Source organism: Pituophis catenifer, unplaced genomic scaffold, assembly GCF_029215685.1.
Source record: "Pituophis catenifer annectens isolate HBS135680 unplaced genomic scaffold, rPitCat1.0.hap2 SCAF_2, whole genome shotgun sequence".
In the NCBI taxonomy this organism is placed as follows: domain Eukaryota; kingdom Metazoa; phylum Chordata; class Lepidosauria; order Squamata; family Colubridae; genus Pituophis; species Pituophis catenifer.
In genome coordinates, this window is record NW_027256882.1 from 127,614,205 (window position 1) to 127,631,610 (window position 17,406).

The window sequence follows — 17,406 nt, forward strand, 5'->3', positions numbered from 1 at the left end:
GACTGACAAGAAAAACCGCTTCAAATATTTATAAAATCCAATACATCTGGAGGACACATGGTTGGATAAAAGGGTTTTAATTGATGGACTCGTTAGAAGAAAAACACATTGTCGGATGGTGGTTCCAAACAGTAAGAAGAACGCGGATCCGTCGGGAGAGAGGAAGGGAAGTTTTTAAAGGATTTATTTATTTATATTTATTTTACTTTGTAGAGTACATATTAGACAATATATGTAAGTATAAACATGAACTGAATACATAGAATGAAAACGATTAAAGGGAACATTAGGACAGAGACGGTAGGCACGCTGGTGCTCTTATGCACGCCCCTTACAGACCTCCTAGAAATGGGATGAGGTCAACAGTAGAGTTTTAAGTTAAAGTTTTGGGGGTTTTGGGATGAGACCACAGAGTCTGGTAGTGCATTCCAGGCATTAACCACTCTGTTACTGAAGTCATATTTTCTGCAATCGAGTTTGGACAAGAATGAAAAAATTGTTTGATGTATTGTATCATGGTCAAAAACCTTGATATATACAGTATTTCAGTATGGCGTAAGCTCCCTGAGAATTAGAATTAGATCTGGCTAAAAAAAGTCACTCACTGGGCTATATATTGGAGTTTGGGTTGGTATAATAGCGCCTTGCGCGATTTTACAACTGGGAATTAACCATGTATATGTTCTCAGCAAAAGTGCATCAGGAAGAAAGCGCAGCGCTCGACGCTTCCGTCTTTGGAAAGATGATTGGCACTGTGCCTCTAAACGTGTGCAAAGCAAAGGGTTACTTTTCTGTTGGAACGATTCTTACGGGAAACCAGTAATACAGTAGCGAGAGAGCTCAAAGGGGGCGCATCCAAGAAGCACGCTAGCTTCGCTGGCTAACAATTCCCTCCCCGCAACTTGTCACATACGCCTAACTCGTGTTACATTTCCGCGCTCCACCTCCCCCGACTCTGAAACCGGGCTTGCTGCTTTCGGAGCGGCGACGGAACAACACGGCCGCCTTTGGCTCCTCCCTGCTGCCGCTCTAGCCTTTCTCTCTCTACTCTTCTGCGAAACCGGGTGGATGGGCGCGTGCCTGCTCAGTTCTGGCGCCCGCAAAAGAGGAGGTGTGGGGTGGGGGACGGACCGGAGAGCGTGTGTACAGGAAGGAAAGACCAGCCGAAACCACTCCACTCGCCGACCTTTTTTTTTCTATCCGCCCCCTGTTTCCTGCTGGGTGGCCTCTTCCTCTTTCTGTGCCCCCTTTCTTCTATTGGTGAAACCCTAATGACTTAAATTTCTCTGTTGGCAACTGCATTTCCTTCATCCTCTCCACCGAATTTCACTTGAGTTTTCTAGGGGCTTTTTTTTTTCATCAGGATATTATCATGTAGCTATATAAACCAAAGTTATAGCAGGAGTTATAAGGGGGGGGGAGGGGGAATCACCAGTGAAATGATAATCCTTGCTGGTGAGAGGTCATGTTCTATTTGTTTGCATGTCTTCTTTTATACCTGTTCTGCCCTGGTTTATTTTTTTCCCCTGAATTTATAATCGCAAATGGATGTCTCTGAAACAGTCTGTCAGGAAGCTGGTAAATCACCTCCCCTTTTAGCAGACTGTGTCTGTGCAAATGATCCTGGACTTGTCAAGCAAGACCATTCACACAGTCCATCATCTCCTTTCTTTGGCGACACTGAATTGCAGTCTGTTGCTCCTTTCAACAGGAAAGCAGGAGGAAAATGTAGGATTCAAGTGGTATGTTCCAAATTTCTTCCAAATTCACTGCAGCTTGGCTGGTTTTGTGCAGAAATACCAAATCCAAGATTTCAGATATATGTATGATCATGAACTATCATTGATCATGAAAAAGGTACATACTTAACTGAAGGACCTTGCTACTGACATGGTAATCAGGAAGGGTGCAAAGTGGTCGAACTCATCTATTAATCATTTCTTTTAAGTATGCTTTCATATTAAGATGTGTAGAAGAACAGATCTAAGTATTGGTTACAAATGTGTATTTGCAATACACTGACATCAATGGGATAAATTTTGTGTACTTTAAGGATCAAAACATCCCAGAACTGTATATTTTAAAATGGAGAACTGCGCTTAATATTTGCTCTTATTCTTTTACAATATTGCATAATATAGCAGCTACATTTTTATCCCATGCATATTTATATAATTTTATTTTCTACAGTTCAGTCATGTCCAATTTTCAGAGACTCCCTATGGTTTTTATGGCAAGCTTTTTCAGAAGTGGTTTGCTGTTGCCTCTTTCTAAGACTGAGAGAAAGTGACTAGCTCAAGATCACCAAACTGGCTTTGTGCCTAAGGTGGTACTACAACTCATGGATTTCTGGTTTCTAGCCTGATGCCTTAACCAGTACACAAAACTGCCTTTCTTATATTAGGTATAATTAGTTCCTAATCAGCTTTTAAAAGTAATTTCAGTTTTCTACTTATTAAGACTTTTCACTTTATTTCCACTGAAAGTGGAAGCATCTAAATGGTCTGGGTTGAACCAGAAAAAATAAACCAGGAAGGAAGGAGTATTCTGAAACTATATCCATACTATTTTGCCAAGAAAATAGTATGGATATGTCCATAGTGTAACAGGAGCTGAGTTAAACTCAAGATAGACTTTTTTCCATTTGAGCCATGACACAAATGATTCATTTTTTGCTTAAGGTGTAGTACCACCTTAAGCAAAAGAACCAATTGTGGAACCATTTGTAGAATATAGAAGATGTCTATGAACCAATCCTTGAAAATAATCATGTATTAAATATTGTTTTAAAATAATACATTTGTCTAAAAATGTTCATTTGGTTGTGTATAATATGTGTAGGCTTGCAAATCCAAACTCTTAAGTTGACTAAGCTTACTGTTGGTGGTGAGAGCTGTAGTAAAAGGGATCTGAAGGATACCAGTTTAGGGAGGTTGCTCTTAATATTCACTAAATTTCCTGAGAGCCTTGGTAACCTGCCAAAATGCTTGCCTGCTGTGACCCTGTGGTTATTTTGACATGTTGGCAGGGTAGAGTCTTTGCCTTTGATGCGCTTAGTTTTAAAGGTCCTTGAAACATCTTGAAAGCACAGCATGAGGTCAAAGGCCATCCCTGTGACCCCCTTCTAGTTCAGACTATAAGGATGATGCAGCTTGTCTGTGTAATGCTAAATTGTGGATGCAGAGTGCCTCTAAAACCCAGGGCAATTATAAGAATAATCTCCTGTTCTGAGATCCAAGTTCAATGCAACAAAAGAGTTCATCACACTTGCTAGAGGGGGAAAGTGTGCACACCATGGCAGATCGGGATGCAAATTAATTGACTCCTTATACTATCTGTTGTTTTTCTTATGAAATAGATTGTTATCTCTTAAGATATGCATATTCATATTGCATTTCCTTAAGTTTGTTAGTACTTTTATCTAAGAATACTGGAATAAATATAATGTAGCTCAAATTTGACTCTGAAAAAGAATAGTTGCTGATGCAGTTGTAATTGGTTAATGACTTATATTATTAATACCTTTTACAGAACAATTTCTGATTTTGTTTGATGCAGGTTGGGGATATTAAAACAAAAGTTAAGTAACTTTTGAAAAAGAATCACTGTCTTCAACAGTTGAATGAAATGTGGGATATAAATTTAGTAAATACATACAGTGCATATATGAATATAGTAGTTCGTTTGAAATCTGCATCTTTACATGGGGTTATATTCAGAAAGAGCTGCTCTTTGTTGATCTCAGATGAGCAAGCATGTCCCCAAATCAGTTCTGATAATAACTGGAAATAGTGAAGAACCAATATAGCATTGGAAAGAAAGAAGGGACCAGAACAAGTGAGAGATATCAACACTGGGAGATATTAATTGTGTTTGCACAAGTTTTAAACAAGGAAAAAGGAATCATTTGTGAGGAAAAGGGTAATACTTTTTTCTGTTCAGAAACCATTGCTCTATAGCATACATAATAAAAATGTTGTATTTGTTTAAATCAGACTTGAAGAATGATAATGCAGCATATTGGTTTATTTATCTTTATTCATGATAGTCTGTAATTCTGCCAGTCTATAATGCCGAATCTTGGCTGGATGAATGTCTGAAGTCTGTTCTGGATCAAGATTTCCAAGGTTCTATTGAACTGTCTGTTTTTAATGATGCTAGCACGGTATGTACATTCATAATCTATTTTTACTTTTACTGTACTACTATAATTTGAATAACAGTTCCAGTTAACGTTTAATTTTTAAAAGTTAAATATTAACCTTTTGGTGCTTTTTCTTACCAGGATAATTCTATAAGTATAATTAAAAAATGGAAGGTTTTGTTGGAAGAAGTGGACATTCGCGTAGTACTGGGAGAAAATTACTCAACTCATCCAGGTGGAGGTAGGAACTTTAAAACTGCAGGTGTAACATTTTCCTCAGCATGAGAAATCAGGAGATATTTATGATATATTTGTATAGACATTTAGTAAAAATATAATTGAATTTATGGGCTAAGAAGTTAACCTGTTCGCTTTTTCTTTGGTTTCCCCTAACATAATGGTTGCTGAACAAACTAGGACTTATTAAGTAGGACCATTTGAGGGTTCTCCTGAATCTGCAGTTGCCGTTAGAGGATTAGATGGCTGTGTGCCTAGGGGTGCTTTTGTGTAGCTTTGTGTTGTGTTCCAGTTGTGCCCTTACTTGGAGCGGAAAATTCTTTTTACAGTTATTGATGGTTTAGCCGTTTCTTGAGTGGATTACTGGAATGTGCTTTACATGAAATTGTCCTTGAAGAGCATCCAGAAGCTGCAGCTGATTCAGAAAATGGTGGCACATGAGTGCCCTTTAAAGTGTGCACATTACACCTTTGCTCCATAGGCTGAATTGGTATGTTTCTAAGTGCAGTTCAAGTTGCTAGTGATGTTGGTACTTTATAACATAGGAGTGAGTTATCTGCAGGACTGCCCCTCCCTGATCATTTCTACCCATCCCATTAGATATTGCAGAAGAAGCATATTATGAGGAGCCAAATTGTTGGGGGCTGTATTACCCAGTTATGCTGTAAACCACTTAGAGAGGGCTGTAAAGAACTGTGAAGCAGTATATAAGTCTAAATGCTAATGCCAATTATGAATCATGCCAATTAAAGCAATCTAGTGGGATCCAGGTGGAGAGGCTGTTGTGACAATGTGATTGAAGCTCAATTTTGCTTGCACATTGTCTTGGACAAGTACAGAAAGGTGGAGCTTTGTGATGCCCTAACTGCCTTCTTGATTTTTTTTGGACTTGTCCTGATTTCCTCTTTGGAGAATGCAGTTACTTACATCCTACTAAAGGTCTAACCCAGATCCTTTGAACATCATCCAGTGTTATTTGCACATGCGTTAGACTTAGATGCTCCATTCTTACTGTCAAAGAGAAATACCTGCTTGAAGTTTGATCTAATATTAAGCCACAACTGCAAAACTAATAAATTTTATTAAATATAATTGAATGGGGATATTGCCAAATAAAATTTGGAAATCAATGAGTATCAGTTGGATCCATTTAAAAATCCACTATAAATCACCCTGCCTTGCCTTGTATCTTAAATTTCTGGAAATATATCCCTGTTTTTTTGTTTTTTTGTCAATTTTTAAAATGCATTTCAGAAACATATATCTATTCTTGTACAAGATACAGTATAACTTGGTTGAAAAGGCCAGTAAAGAAAAAGTGTTTGTTTTAGCCTGGGAAGAAGCCAGTCCGGTTGTATGCTAGACTGAAAAGTATGAATAATGTTAAATTTGTGATCCCAGCCAAAACAAATAGCTCCAGTGTTGTTGGAAATGGCTGGAAAGTAACGGATTCAAGTTGAATTGCCAAGTGTAACCACTCTAGAATGGAGAGCAGTTTGTTGGGGTGTGAACTGTGAATGGTTTTATTGAGTTTTAAAGCTGGTGTTTTAAAGTTGTTATACTTTTTGGGTGAGATGGCTAAAAAAAAAGCAGGAGAAAAATAAATTGCATTTAGAAAATGTTATTAAGACATTTTAATTTGTTTCCACTTTAATTTTTGTAAGCTTATAAACACTTTATGCAATGTCTAATACAATCAGGATTGCCTTTTTCTATTAAGATTATTTGGAAGGTGCAATTAAAAGGCTGGAAAATGTGCTACGGATATGCTAATCATCTCTTTCTCTGTCACACACACATCTTTGTATAACTACCTGTTTCCCCCAAAATAAGACATCCCCTGATAATAAGCCCAATCGGCTTTTGAGCGCATGGCAATAAGGCCAAGCGCTTATTTCAGAGTTAAAAAAAATACAAGACAGGGTCTTATTTTTGGGGAAACACGGTATGTATATATCTTCACAGTTTGTATATATTCTATTTATGAGAAAGAAAAATGTGACTTTGAGATGATCCATTTCCCAGAAATGAAAAATAGAAGAAAATTATTTCTAAATACAGACAAACATCTTGTGTGTTTCCATTTTCCCAATATGTTACCATGACTATCCAAGTCTTTAACCCAGTCCTGGAGTATTTTCTTTTCTAATAATTATGTACATAGATGCACTGCTGGACCCACACTCCAGAAAATCACATGGCAGGAAAAAATATTGACTGAATTTAATACCTACTGAATAAAATAAATTGCCTGTAAAAATACTGTAAAATACTCCATTTATAAAATGAATGAATCTTTCATATGAATATTCCAACCATTTTTTCTTTTGCAGCCTACTCTGATAGGTAGGAACAATCAAAAGTGGGTGCTCAAACACACACACACACACACACACACACACACACACTTTCATCCTTCCATCCATCAGATCCAAAACAACGTTAACAACAAAGCAAAAGAAAACAAAAGAGCTGGGCTGGGATAAAGGTAATAGGTAGCTGTTTAAGGGAGAGAAGGTGACACAAAAGTGGGAATAAAATTTGATGGAGATGAGGCAAGGGAAAGAGAATGGACAGGAAATGGAAGAAAAGAGAGAACTCTTTTGGCAAAACAGAAAAGGTTAACATGTAGCATGCAAATAACTCATCCCAGGCATCCACTGCTTTTCAGCCATCTGTAATAATTTGAAACACCTCCTCCATTCTTATGTGGAAAAAAAAAAAACTTGTTTTCCTACTTGTATTATATATGTGTCCATAAGCCAGCAGGGCTAATTGCATTTCACCTAGCATATGGTTCATTTGATTTCATTTTTTACTTTTTGTCTGCTACAATAAGAAGACGTGAGTGCTTTACATTATGCATTCAGTAATAGGGTTAAAAAAAAGTGATACAAAGCCTCTAGGAAACAAGACATCCACAACATGCTGGTCACACTGCATTCCCAAAATGTGCCCACATTCAGCACATTCAATACCCCATTGTGGAAATAGGGGTAACTATCTCAGGAACTTTTCTGTTGGTTTGAAACCCAGAAATTTTAAGGAGAATGGACACATGCTTTCAAAATTTGATTTTAATTACATATAATGACCCACAAAGTCAGGCCTGGATTACTCGTAATATTAAGACATAACTGTTTGTTGGGTCTTTTAGCTTAGTATGAATTACCATTACTAACTAGCATTCTTGAGTGTTATAAAACCCCATAGCAACAAATAGCTTCGCATTAAAGTGTACCATTAATCACTTCTCTCAATATTACCTTCTTCCAAAGCCATGTTGGTTTGTTGGAGTTTTTTTTACCGGTAATATTAAAAAAAGATTTTTATCCATTTTTGTAACATACAGTGAATATATTGTGAGAAAATATTCCCAGAATAGTAGATATGTTAAATACTTAAGGCTAATTAACCTATAGTTTATTCAGATTATCTTTACCTGTTCCTTGAATTGTTCAGTAATTCATTAAAGTTATTCCATATTTATGTTTCACAAGCTTGGAATTTCATTCTTTAGACATGCTCCAAAAATGGAATTTCTCTTGAAACCAGTTTAACACTTTTAAAAGTTGACTATTTATACATTTTCAGAAAAAAAGTATTTATTTTGTGATTTCTATTTTAGTAAGATTAACTTTACTTACTAGGGTTAAAATTAATTAGAAATTAATTTTTAAATCTTTAAACTTTTGTCACATTGGAATATTTTTTTTTTAAATTCTACATTTATTTCTGCAAAATAGAAAAAATATTTTTTTTCTATTTACATTACTCTGTATTTTCTCAGGTTTTGCTATGTAAGTTTGAGGAAAGGTGTATAAGAAAAGGGATTGCTAGGTATAACTCCTTTTTAATGCAGAATATGTACATTTGAAGAGCCTTCTTTAGCTGGAAATGTTGTTGATCCCTATATCCTTAGTGATTTAGTTTGCTGTAGTTATGAGTAGTTAGCATGTGTAGAGGGTATTTCCTTTGAAACAAGCCCCTCTCCAGCCCCCAGGGATGAAACAATGTGACAGTCTTCACATCCCGTGTTTACACTGGATTAAGATTCATTTCTGGTTCTTTTCTGTCATGGAAAAGGAACAAGAAAAACAAAAGGGAAAACTCCCCACAAAAGAGAGGGTCAGTGCTTTTAAAGAAACTACCACAAAACTACTTCTTTCCAAGAGTGAGGAATGTTAATATCTCATGGGGTCTTAGGTTTTTACTCCTGTGGCCATGGCAACGTGTTCTTTTCAGTAATGGAGCAGGCCTTACAAAATCGCCAAGGCCTGGCACAGACATTTGACTCTCCTCAGTAGAGCAGTATCACAATGCATTCCTTGCTCATGCCAAAGGCAAGATTCATAATCCTGTTTTAAAGTTTTTGTACAGAAAGAAATATCTGGAATCATAGTTGCCTTGATATCAAAAAAGGTTGCTGTGAACAGCTGATGGCTAAACTGTTTTAGTACCTTAAACATCTGTTTCTACAATATAATATTTTATTCTGTAATAATCTACACTTCAACAGGTTGTTCCTCCTTTGCCCCAAATAACTTAATTCTTAAATCTCTTAATAATTATTTCACATGAACAGGTTGCTTTTTCTTTGGCTCAAACTTATCACTGCTCACTGTCTTGTCTGTTTATTTTCATTTCAATGTTTATTTCATTTTTTTAAAAAAAATATTTTTGCATTATAATTATTTTAGTTGATTAAGTTCTAGTAATTGAATAATTATTCTTCATTGGTCCAGTATATATTTTTTATTGTCTAATAATACGAGTTAGCTGGGCAAAGTATGAGTTAAAACTCATTTTAAAGAAGTCCTATGAAAAACAGCATAAAATACCATAAGAACAAATGTGCAGAACAAAATACTAGATACAGGGTAAAATGATATATACAGAATAACAGATGGAAGAAGTTAAAAGACCTTGGAGGTCTTCTAGTCCAACCCCCTGCCCAGGCAGAAAACCCTACACCACTTCAGACAAATGGTTATCCAACATCATCTTAAAATTTTCCAGTGTTGGAGCATTTTGGAGACAAGTTGTTCCACTGATTAATTGTTCTAACTGTCAGGAAATGTCTCCTTAGTTCTAAGTTGCTTCTTTCCTTGATTAGTTTCCACCCATTGCTTCTTGTTCTACCCTCAGGTACTTTGAAGAATAGTTTGACTCCCTCTTCTTTGTGGCAACCCCTGAGATATTGGAACACTGCTATCATGTCTCCCCTAGTCCTTCTTTTTATTAAATTAAATATACCCAGTTCCTGCAACCGTTCTTCATATGTTTTAGCCTCCAGTCCCCTAATCAACTTTGTTACTCTTCTCTGCACTCTTTCTAGAGTCTCCACATCTGTTTTACATCGTGGTGACCAAAACTGAATGCAGTATTCCAAGTGTGGCTTTACCAAGGCATTATAAAGCTCATATTTAAATGGTTGTCCACTAGGACTCCAAGATCCCTCTCACGGTTACTACTATTGAGGAGGTACCATATATACTGTACCTGTGCATTTTGTTTTTGTTGCCTAAATGTAGAACCTTACTTTTTTCATCATTTTTCACCGGATCTGGCTCCCGGGCCTTGAGTTTGACACCCCTGGTCTCCTGCTTGAGCAGTGACTTGGATTGAAGTTCAGAGTTGAAGACCTCCAAGGTTCCTTCCAACTCTGTTATTCTGACCTTCTGATTGGCAAAAACTTTGGATAATAATGCAGCACTCTACATAAATAAATTGTGAATTGCTGGTTTTCCAGCATCTGAACAAGGTAAAACCTTGATTAAATGAAATTTGAATGGTAGGACTGTACATTCAATCTGAATCTGTGCAATTAACATAATATTATTTGCATATATAAATTAGTGTACTTAGTGTAAAATACCAATTGCATACTTACACAAATGTGCATTGATGAAATCATATCAATTGTATACAGTACCCTCCTTTGGAAATACTTGGCTTTGCCCATTGTTTGGAAATGAAATGTTAAATACTGTTAAGTTTTTTCCTCTTGTGTCTGAGGTTTGGACCTTTACTGTAAATGGAGCTTTACTATAATGCTTCTTTCAAAATATAGAAAGAGAAGGAAAACTTTGTCATTTCATATGGATGCAAATCAAGATATATTTACAGTGGGGCAAAAAAGTATTTAGTCAGCCACCAATTGTGCAAGTTCTCCCACTTAAAAAGATGAGAGAGGCCTGTAAAGACCTCAACTATGAGAGACAAAATGAGAAAACAAATCCAGACAATCACATTGTCTGATTTGGAAAGAATTTATTTGCAAATTATGGTAGAAAATAAGTATTTGGTCAATATCAAAAGTTCATCTCAATACTTTGTTATATATCCTTTGTTGGCAATGACAGAGGTCAAACATTTTCTGTAAGTCTTCACAAGGTTGGCACACACTGTTGCTGGCATGTTGGCTCATTCCTCCATGCAGATCTCCTCTAGAGCAGTGATGTCGCTGGGCAACATGGACTTTCAACTCCCTCCAAAGTTTTTCTATGGGGTTGAGATCTGGAGACTGGCTAGGCCAATCCAGGACCTTGAAAGGCTTCTTACGAAGCCACTCCTTCATTGCCCGGGTGGTGTGTTTGGGATCATTGTCATGCTGAAAGACCCAGCCATGTTTCATCTTCAATGCCCTTGCTGATGGAAGGAGGTTTGCACTCAAAATCTCACGATACATGGCCCCATTCATTCTTTCCTGTACACGGATCAGTCGTCCTGGTCCCTTTGCAGAGAAACAGCCCCAAAGCATGATGTTGCCATCCCCATGCTTCACAGTAGGTATGGTGTTCTTTGGATGCAACTCAGCATTCTCTCTCCTCCAAACACGACGAGTTGTGTTTCTACCAAACAGTTCTACTTTGGTTTCATCTGACCATATGACATTCTCCCAATCCTCTTCTGGATCATCCAAATGCTCTCTAGCAAACTTCAGACGGGCCCGGACATGTAGTGGCTTAAGCAGAGGGACACGCCTGGCACTGCAGGATCTGAGTCCCTGGCAGCGTAGTGTGTTACTGATGGTAGCCTTTGTTACGTTGGTCCCAGCTCTCTGCAGGTCATTCACTAGGTCCCACCGTGTGGTTCTGGGATTTTTGCTCACCGTTCTTGTGATCATTTTGACCCCACGGGGTGAGATCTTGCGTGGAGCCCCAGATTGAGAGAGATTATCAGTGGTCTTGTATGCCTTCCATTTTCTAATTATTGCTCCCACAGTTGATTTCTTCACACCAAGATGCTTGCCTATTGCAGATTCAGTCTTCCCAGCCTGGTGCAGGTCTACAATTTTGTTTCTGGTGTCCTTCGACAGCTCTTTGGTCTTTACCATAGTGGAGTTTGGAGTGTGACTGTTTGAGGTTGTGGACAGGTGTCTTTTATACTGATAACAAGTTCAAACAGGTGCCATTAATACAGAGGATAGAGGAGCCTCTTAAAGAAGAAGTTACAGGTCTGTGACAGCCAGAAATCTTGCTTGTTTGTAGGTGACCAAATACTTATTTTCCATTGTTGGAAGAAATCTCCTTCTAGGTTCTGCTCCAAGTGGGGAAAAAGACACTGGAAACATGGAGACTGCTTGGAAAGATGGTTTAATGGTTGACAGGATCACATGGCTTGAGTTCCTGAACAGAAAAAGGGCTCGGGTTTTTATGCTCTCTCGGGCTTTGCATTTCTTGGGGCCCCGAAAGAGTATCCTGATTGATTGTCAGATTTCCAGGGGGTGGGGGTTTTAGTTAGCCTTGCTGGCTGATGTAATCTTCCCAGGTGCCATGTGGTGAGTTTCTGTTGCTAGATGGGTAGAGGGCTAATCCTATTTTTGTTGGATCTTTGGCAATTCCTACTATGGCTCTGCCTGAAGGAGGTAGATCTTTGTTATGTAGAATAGACTGGCCCAGGCCTTAATGGCTCATTGACAAAGGGTGGGGACAGGAAGATGGGAGCTGCTTCAAACCATGCTTATCCATTTTTCATTCAGGGAAATATAATATTCTACCTTTTTCATATTTCCTAAAATATTTCACTCTTCCAGGAAAGGGGTGGGTGCTAACTTCCTACACCACCATAATTTGCAAATAAATTCTTTCCAAATCAGACAATGTGATTGTCTGGATTTGTTTTCTCATTTTGTCTCTCATAGTTGAGGTCTACCTATGATGACAATTACAGGCCTCATCTTTTTAAGCGGGAGAACTTGCACAATTGGTGGCTGACTAAATACTTTTTTGCCCCACTGTAGGTGCTCAATCCAAACTATAGCTGCTTAATGAGAATATACTTCAGATTTATTTTGGTTAGGATTTTTAAGTTTAATGTTACATAATTTCAAGTATAAAATATAAATTGCATTTATTTTCATATACTGTATTGACTTTATTTTATCAACAGTTGGCTTTGCTAAAAATTGTGCTATTGATCAGAGCTCGGGGGAGTATCTCTGCTTTCTGGACTCGGTAAGTCTTTTCCAGGAATTGTTTATTAAATATATAATATAAAGATGTATATTCTCAACTATCTTGTTCCTCCCTTTTTCGTATTGTATAATTATGGCTGATAGTTTTTGATTGCTTTATGTGTGTTTCATGGAGAATTATTTGATACATTCTGTAGCTATTTCTACATAGACCTTTAGTTATTAAAATAGGATTATAAAGACTATAGTGTCACCAAAAATGAAGGTTGCTGAGGTTCCCATAAATAGCTAGTGGGCCACATGTTTTTGATTTTTGATTTAATGATCAAAATTGAAGTGACACACTCCATTGATTTGTAACAGTTTGGAATGTTACAAACTATGACATTGCTTCAGGCATAAAGTACTATAGTAAGACAATTTTATTCAACAAGGTGCTCTCCAAATGTTTTTGATTATTGTTCCCATAATTCTTATGGTTGATTTTCCTAGTGTTTGAACCTTTCCAATTCCTTTTTATCCATATAATGTAAGAGTTGAATAGGTGGTACTTTCACTTCAAGTCCAGTATATTTGATAAAAAATATATATCTACTAGCTCTGTGAGAAAACTTAGTTGTGGTCCATGGGGTCACAACAGCATTGCTACCTAGTACTTTCAGATTCTTAGAACAATGGAGCGGGACTTAAATAGGTTACGTTAAACATGTTCTGTTTAAATATTCAACATTGCAGGTAAGAGCTTCTACAAGTGAACCCAGAATTAATGAGATCATGTTTCCTAGGAGGATGAGTGCTTTAACTACAGCAACAAATGACACCTTTTCTTTTCCTCCAGAGATGTTCTCTGTGTTGCTGCCAGAAGCATGTAAGAATTTGGCAATTAGGAGGAGGAGGCTAATCTAGCAGAAATGCTGCTTTTGGCAGATTGCTATATTAGTTGTCTTGCCAGAATCATTTAGACCTCCCAGTTTGCTTTTCCTTCTTTTACCTTAAAGGAGCCATAATGATGAGAACAAAACTAGAGACAATTAATTTCTAATATAAGTTAGCAAACAAGCTTTATTGAATTAGGCCTGAATTCATAGCCTGTATGAATAAATAGACTTATATGTCTGCAGAGTTCTAACTTCAAATCCCTCCTTATCAAATATAAATTTGCATCTGGCATTTTACATCTCTTCAAGAAACCCTCTGTACTGTAGATGCTTCTATTATAATATTGCTATCATGAGCAATTACAGTTAAAGTTGTTGGGATGGCTCATCTACATCATAGGTGTCAAACTCACGGCATCACGTTGCCGTCACGTGACGTTTCACAGTGTTGTTTTCCCTTCACGGAGCTGGGGTGGGCATGACTTGTGCATGATGCATCTAGCCCACGGGCCACCTGTTTGACACCCCTGATTTACATGATGAATGCATAAGACGAAACTTAAACAATCAGAGTCTTTCAGGTATTAATTTTTGGTTTGCTATTGCTACTTCTCAAGAGTTACCTAATAATGTATCTCTAATGTGGTAAGCTTATTTAGAAAATCTTGAAGAAATTACATTTTCTTTAGTCCCCTTGACAGTTCACCAGTACATATTTTTTACATTGGGTTAATATCTGGGCTACTTATTGGTGATTAATTGAATTAGCTGGCCAATGAAACTGGGACATTAATCCCAGTTAACATTTGTTCCCCATTCCACTCTTTTTCCCTTCAAAACTAAAAATCAAGTTTGAGAATCTTCTAGAGTTTAAAGCTTATGTCTACATTATTAGTGGAGTAATTATACTCTCTTGGATTAGCTAGCAGTGTTTCTTGGTTTGAAGGTATCTTATCAAATACTGGATCCCTGCCAAATTCTGCTTTTGCCACTGGATTTCAACAGGGTAACCTTGGATTGCTTGTGTGACTTGAGTTCTAGGAGACTGGTTCTCTGTTGTCCATCTCTGACTGGGCAATAGCGACAATAATCACTTTGGCTGGCAGATATAAAGGAGTACATGAGATTACTATATCCCTGTTTCCTGATACTCATAATCTTATTTCCCCCCCCCCCCCCCGCCTTTGGTTGCTTTTGCTATAGTGTTGTGTTGAGAGTGACAGTATTGAAATATTTGCTTCCTGGAAACTTTGCCTTCAGCTGTACTTTTCTGTTAATTTTAAACTACAAATGCTCTCTACGAGGCTCAGGACAAAACATAAACATAAATTCAGGAAAAAACATGCACTGCAAGTATCTGTTTCCTGAATATCATGGAGATTTTATTTCAAGTTCATAAAAGAAAACTAAACTAAACAACAGCAGGATGAGGCCTATGGCCCTCATCAGGAGATTGACAGATCCTCCCAAAAATATGAGGATTGTCTTTTTCTTTACTCATTTTTTCTCTTTGTTTTCTGATTAAATATAAGATTCTGATTTTTTTTTAGATGATGTCTTTGACATCTGTCCTCTGGGAAGTTAAATTGAGAATTTGGGTCCTACCTACTTGTTCCAAAAAGAGATGTCATCCATTAGGTGATGAATGTCCTTGAAGCGATTCTGTTTTCTCCTTCAGCGGAGAACATTTTTTGTTAATTTATCCTTACTCATTCTGCTATTTTGCTTCTGAATATATAGCAAGAGATATTTGATTTGCTTAAGTCCTCTGATCCTTGCTTTACCCAAAACATGAATTTGACTATTTTTTTCTTTTTTTTCTTCTTCTTTCTTTTCTTGTCTTGATGGCTATCAAGTTAGCATAACATAATCAGAACAAAGTATGTTTGACTGTGAGACCATACTTATTGATGACCCTGAGCTGTGGTGAAAATGCATCAGTAACAAAGATATTCCTATAATTTTAATTTCCTTATTTACCATATTTGTGTGCTATTTCATGAAAGTAGGTTACAAAAAAATCAATTCCCAAATGAAAATAATTTTATCGCAAACAAATATAATTGCACCTATGGTAGATTCATATTTACTACCAGTCTTCTTGTCCTTCTTTGAATGTTCTTTGGAGAAACACTAGGGGTTTTTTTAACTATACGTTGATGAATATTCTGAGTCATCCATGTAAAATTGTCTGGAAAATTGAATCATGGACTCATTTTTTGTTGGTTTGAGATGTTTTGCTACTTGTCCAAGCAGTTTCTTCACTCACAATTCTCTGTTGAACCAACTTGTTCAGACTGAGGAAGCTGCTTGGATGAGTAGTGAAAATGTCTCAAACCAACAAAAAATAAGTTCAGTTGCCATGATTCCATTTTCCAGACTTTTTACTAATTTTCAAAATATGAATAAGGAAGACGCTAGTCTAACTTCGAACGATTGAGGGCAAAAGAAGAAGGGGATGGTAGAGAATGAGGTGGCTGGATGGAGTCACTGAAGCAGTCAGCGTGAGCTTAAATGGTCTTCAGGGGATGGTAGAGGACAGGAAGGCCTGAAAGAAAGTTATCCATGGGGTTGCGATGGGTCGGACACGACCGCAGCTAACAACAACAACAATTCTAACATCAGGAAGCACTTGGTGAATTAGAAACACAGAGTTAACTGTACCAGTCTAATTGAATTTTGATCCATTGAGGCAGAGGAGAATGAGTCAATATGGTAAAATGGCTAGAATACTGGACTAGGCCAAGAAAAATCAGGTTCGAGCCCAACCTAAGCATTGGAAGCTCATTGTGTGATTTTGGACCAGTTTTTGTATTAGCCAGCTTTCCAGTATATGGGGAAAATTGAAAGAGAAAGTGTTGGTCATTGAATTGAAGGAAAAATGGAAGGAACTTCTAACTGATAAATTTCTGATGAAGCAAAAAATATCCAGGATATTCAGTCAGAAGCTGTGCCCATGCTATTAGTGGACAGAATATTAGATTTATGCACAAATGCCTTATTAAGAACATATGTGTATTTTAAAAGACTTCAAAACAGCTAAAGCAAGCTATCTTTACAACAAATGCTTGAACAGTATTAATTGCTCTTTACTATGGCAACAGTAATTGCGCTAGATGAAATTTATAACTTAAGAAGCTGCTGAATACAGATCTAATCCACCAGTTTCCCGGTTCTTGGGAGGCAGCTTTGTGGATATTTGAAATAATATTTTGTAGAAGTCAAAAATGTAAACAGTATTTTTAAGTCAAAATACAGAAAATGTCAACATGCACAGATATAACCATATTTATAGAATGAAGCAATTACTTCACTGACTTCTACATATTTTGCAAATTGCTAAAATGGTGCAGTTGTCTTAGTTTCTCCATGGTTAGACTAACTATGTTCTGATTTTTTATTGAACAAAAACTGGCAATTTTGTCATGTGAAAGATTAGATCATGATTTAAAACATAATTATTTTCACAGACTTAATGTCGTATCTGATCATGGACAACTTTATGTTAAAATGGAGATGGAATAGATGGATTTTTTAAAATTATCTTTTTCCTTGGTGCAGATATAATAATGAACTAGATAACTATAGAAATATTTTACAAATAATTGAAGTCTTAGATGATAAAATGTGTTCATCTGATCAACATGCAAAATCTCTGCTTGCCTATACAATACAATATGTAGTATTTCTGATGAAACAACATCCATATTCCTGTCAGCAATGTTTTT

General features: G+C 36.9%; 1 protein-coding gene across 1 annotated transcript in view; it reads left to right on the forward strand.

Annotated features, from left to right (window-relative positions):
• Positions 1 to 1,427: 1,427 nt before the first annotated feature.
• B3GNTL1 (UDP-GlcNAc:betaGal beta-1,3-N-acetylglucosaminyltransferase like 1) overlaps positions 1,428 to 17,406 on the forward strand; it is a 146,706-nt gene continuing 130,727 nt past the window's right edge. Inside the window, exons 1-4 of the mRNA XM_070937479.1 lie at positions 1,428 to 1,742; positions 4,049 to 4,165; positions 4,286 to 4,385; positions 12,776 to 12,840. Coding sequence (XP_070793580.1) covers positions 1,545 to 1,742; positions 4,049 to 4,165; positions 4,286 to 4,385; positions 12,776 to 12,840 — 480 coding nt within the window. The 5' untranslated portion in view covers positions 1,428 to 1,544. The remainder of the gene's footprint in view (positions 1,743 to 4,048; positions 4,166 to 4,285; positions 4,386 to 12,775; positions 12,841 to 17,406) is intronic.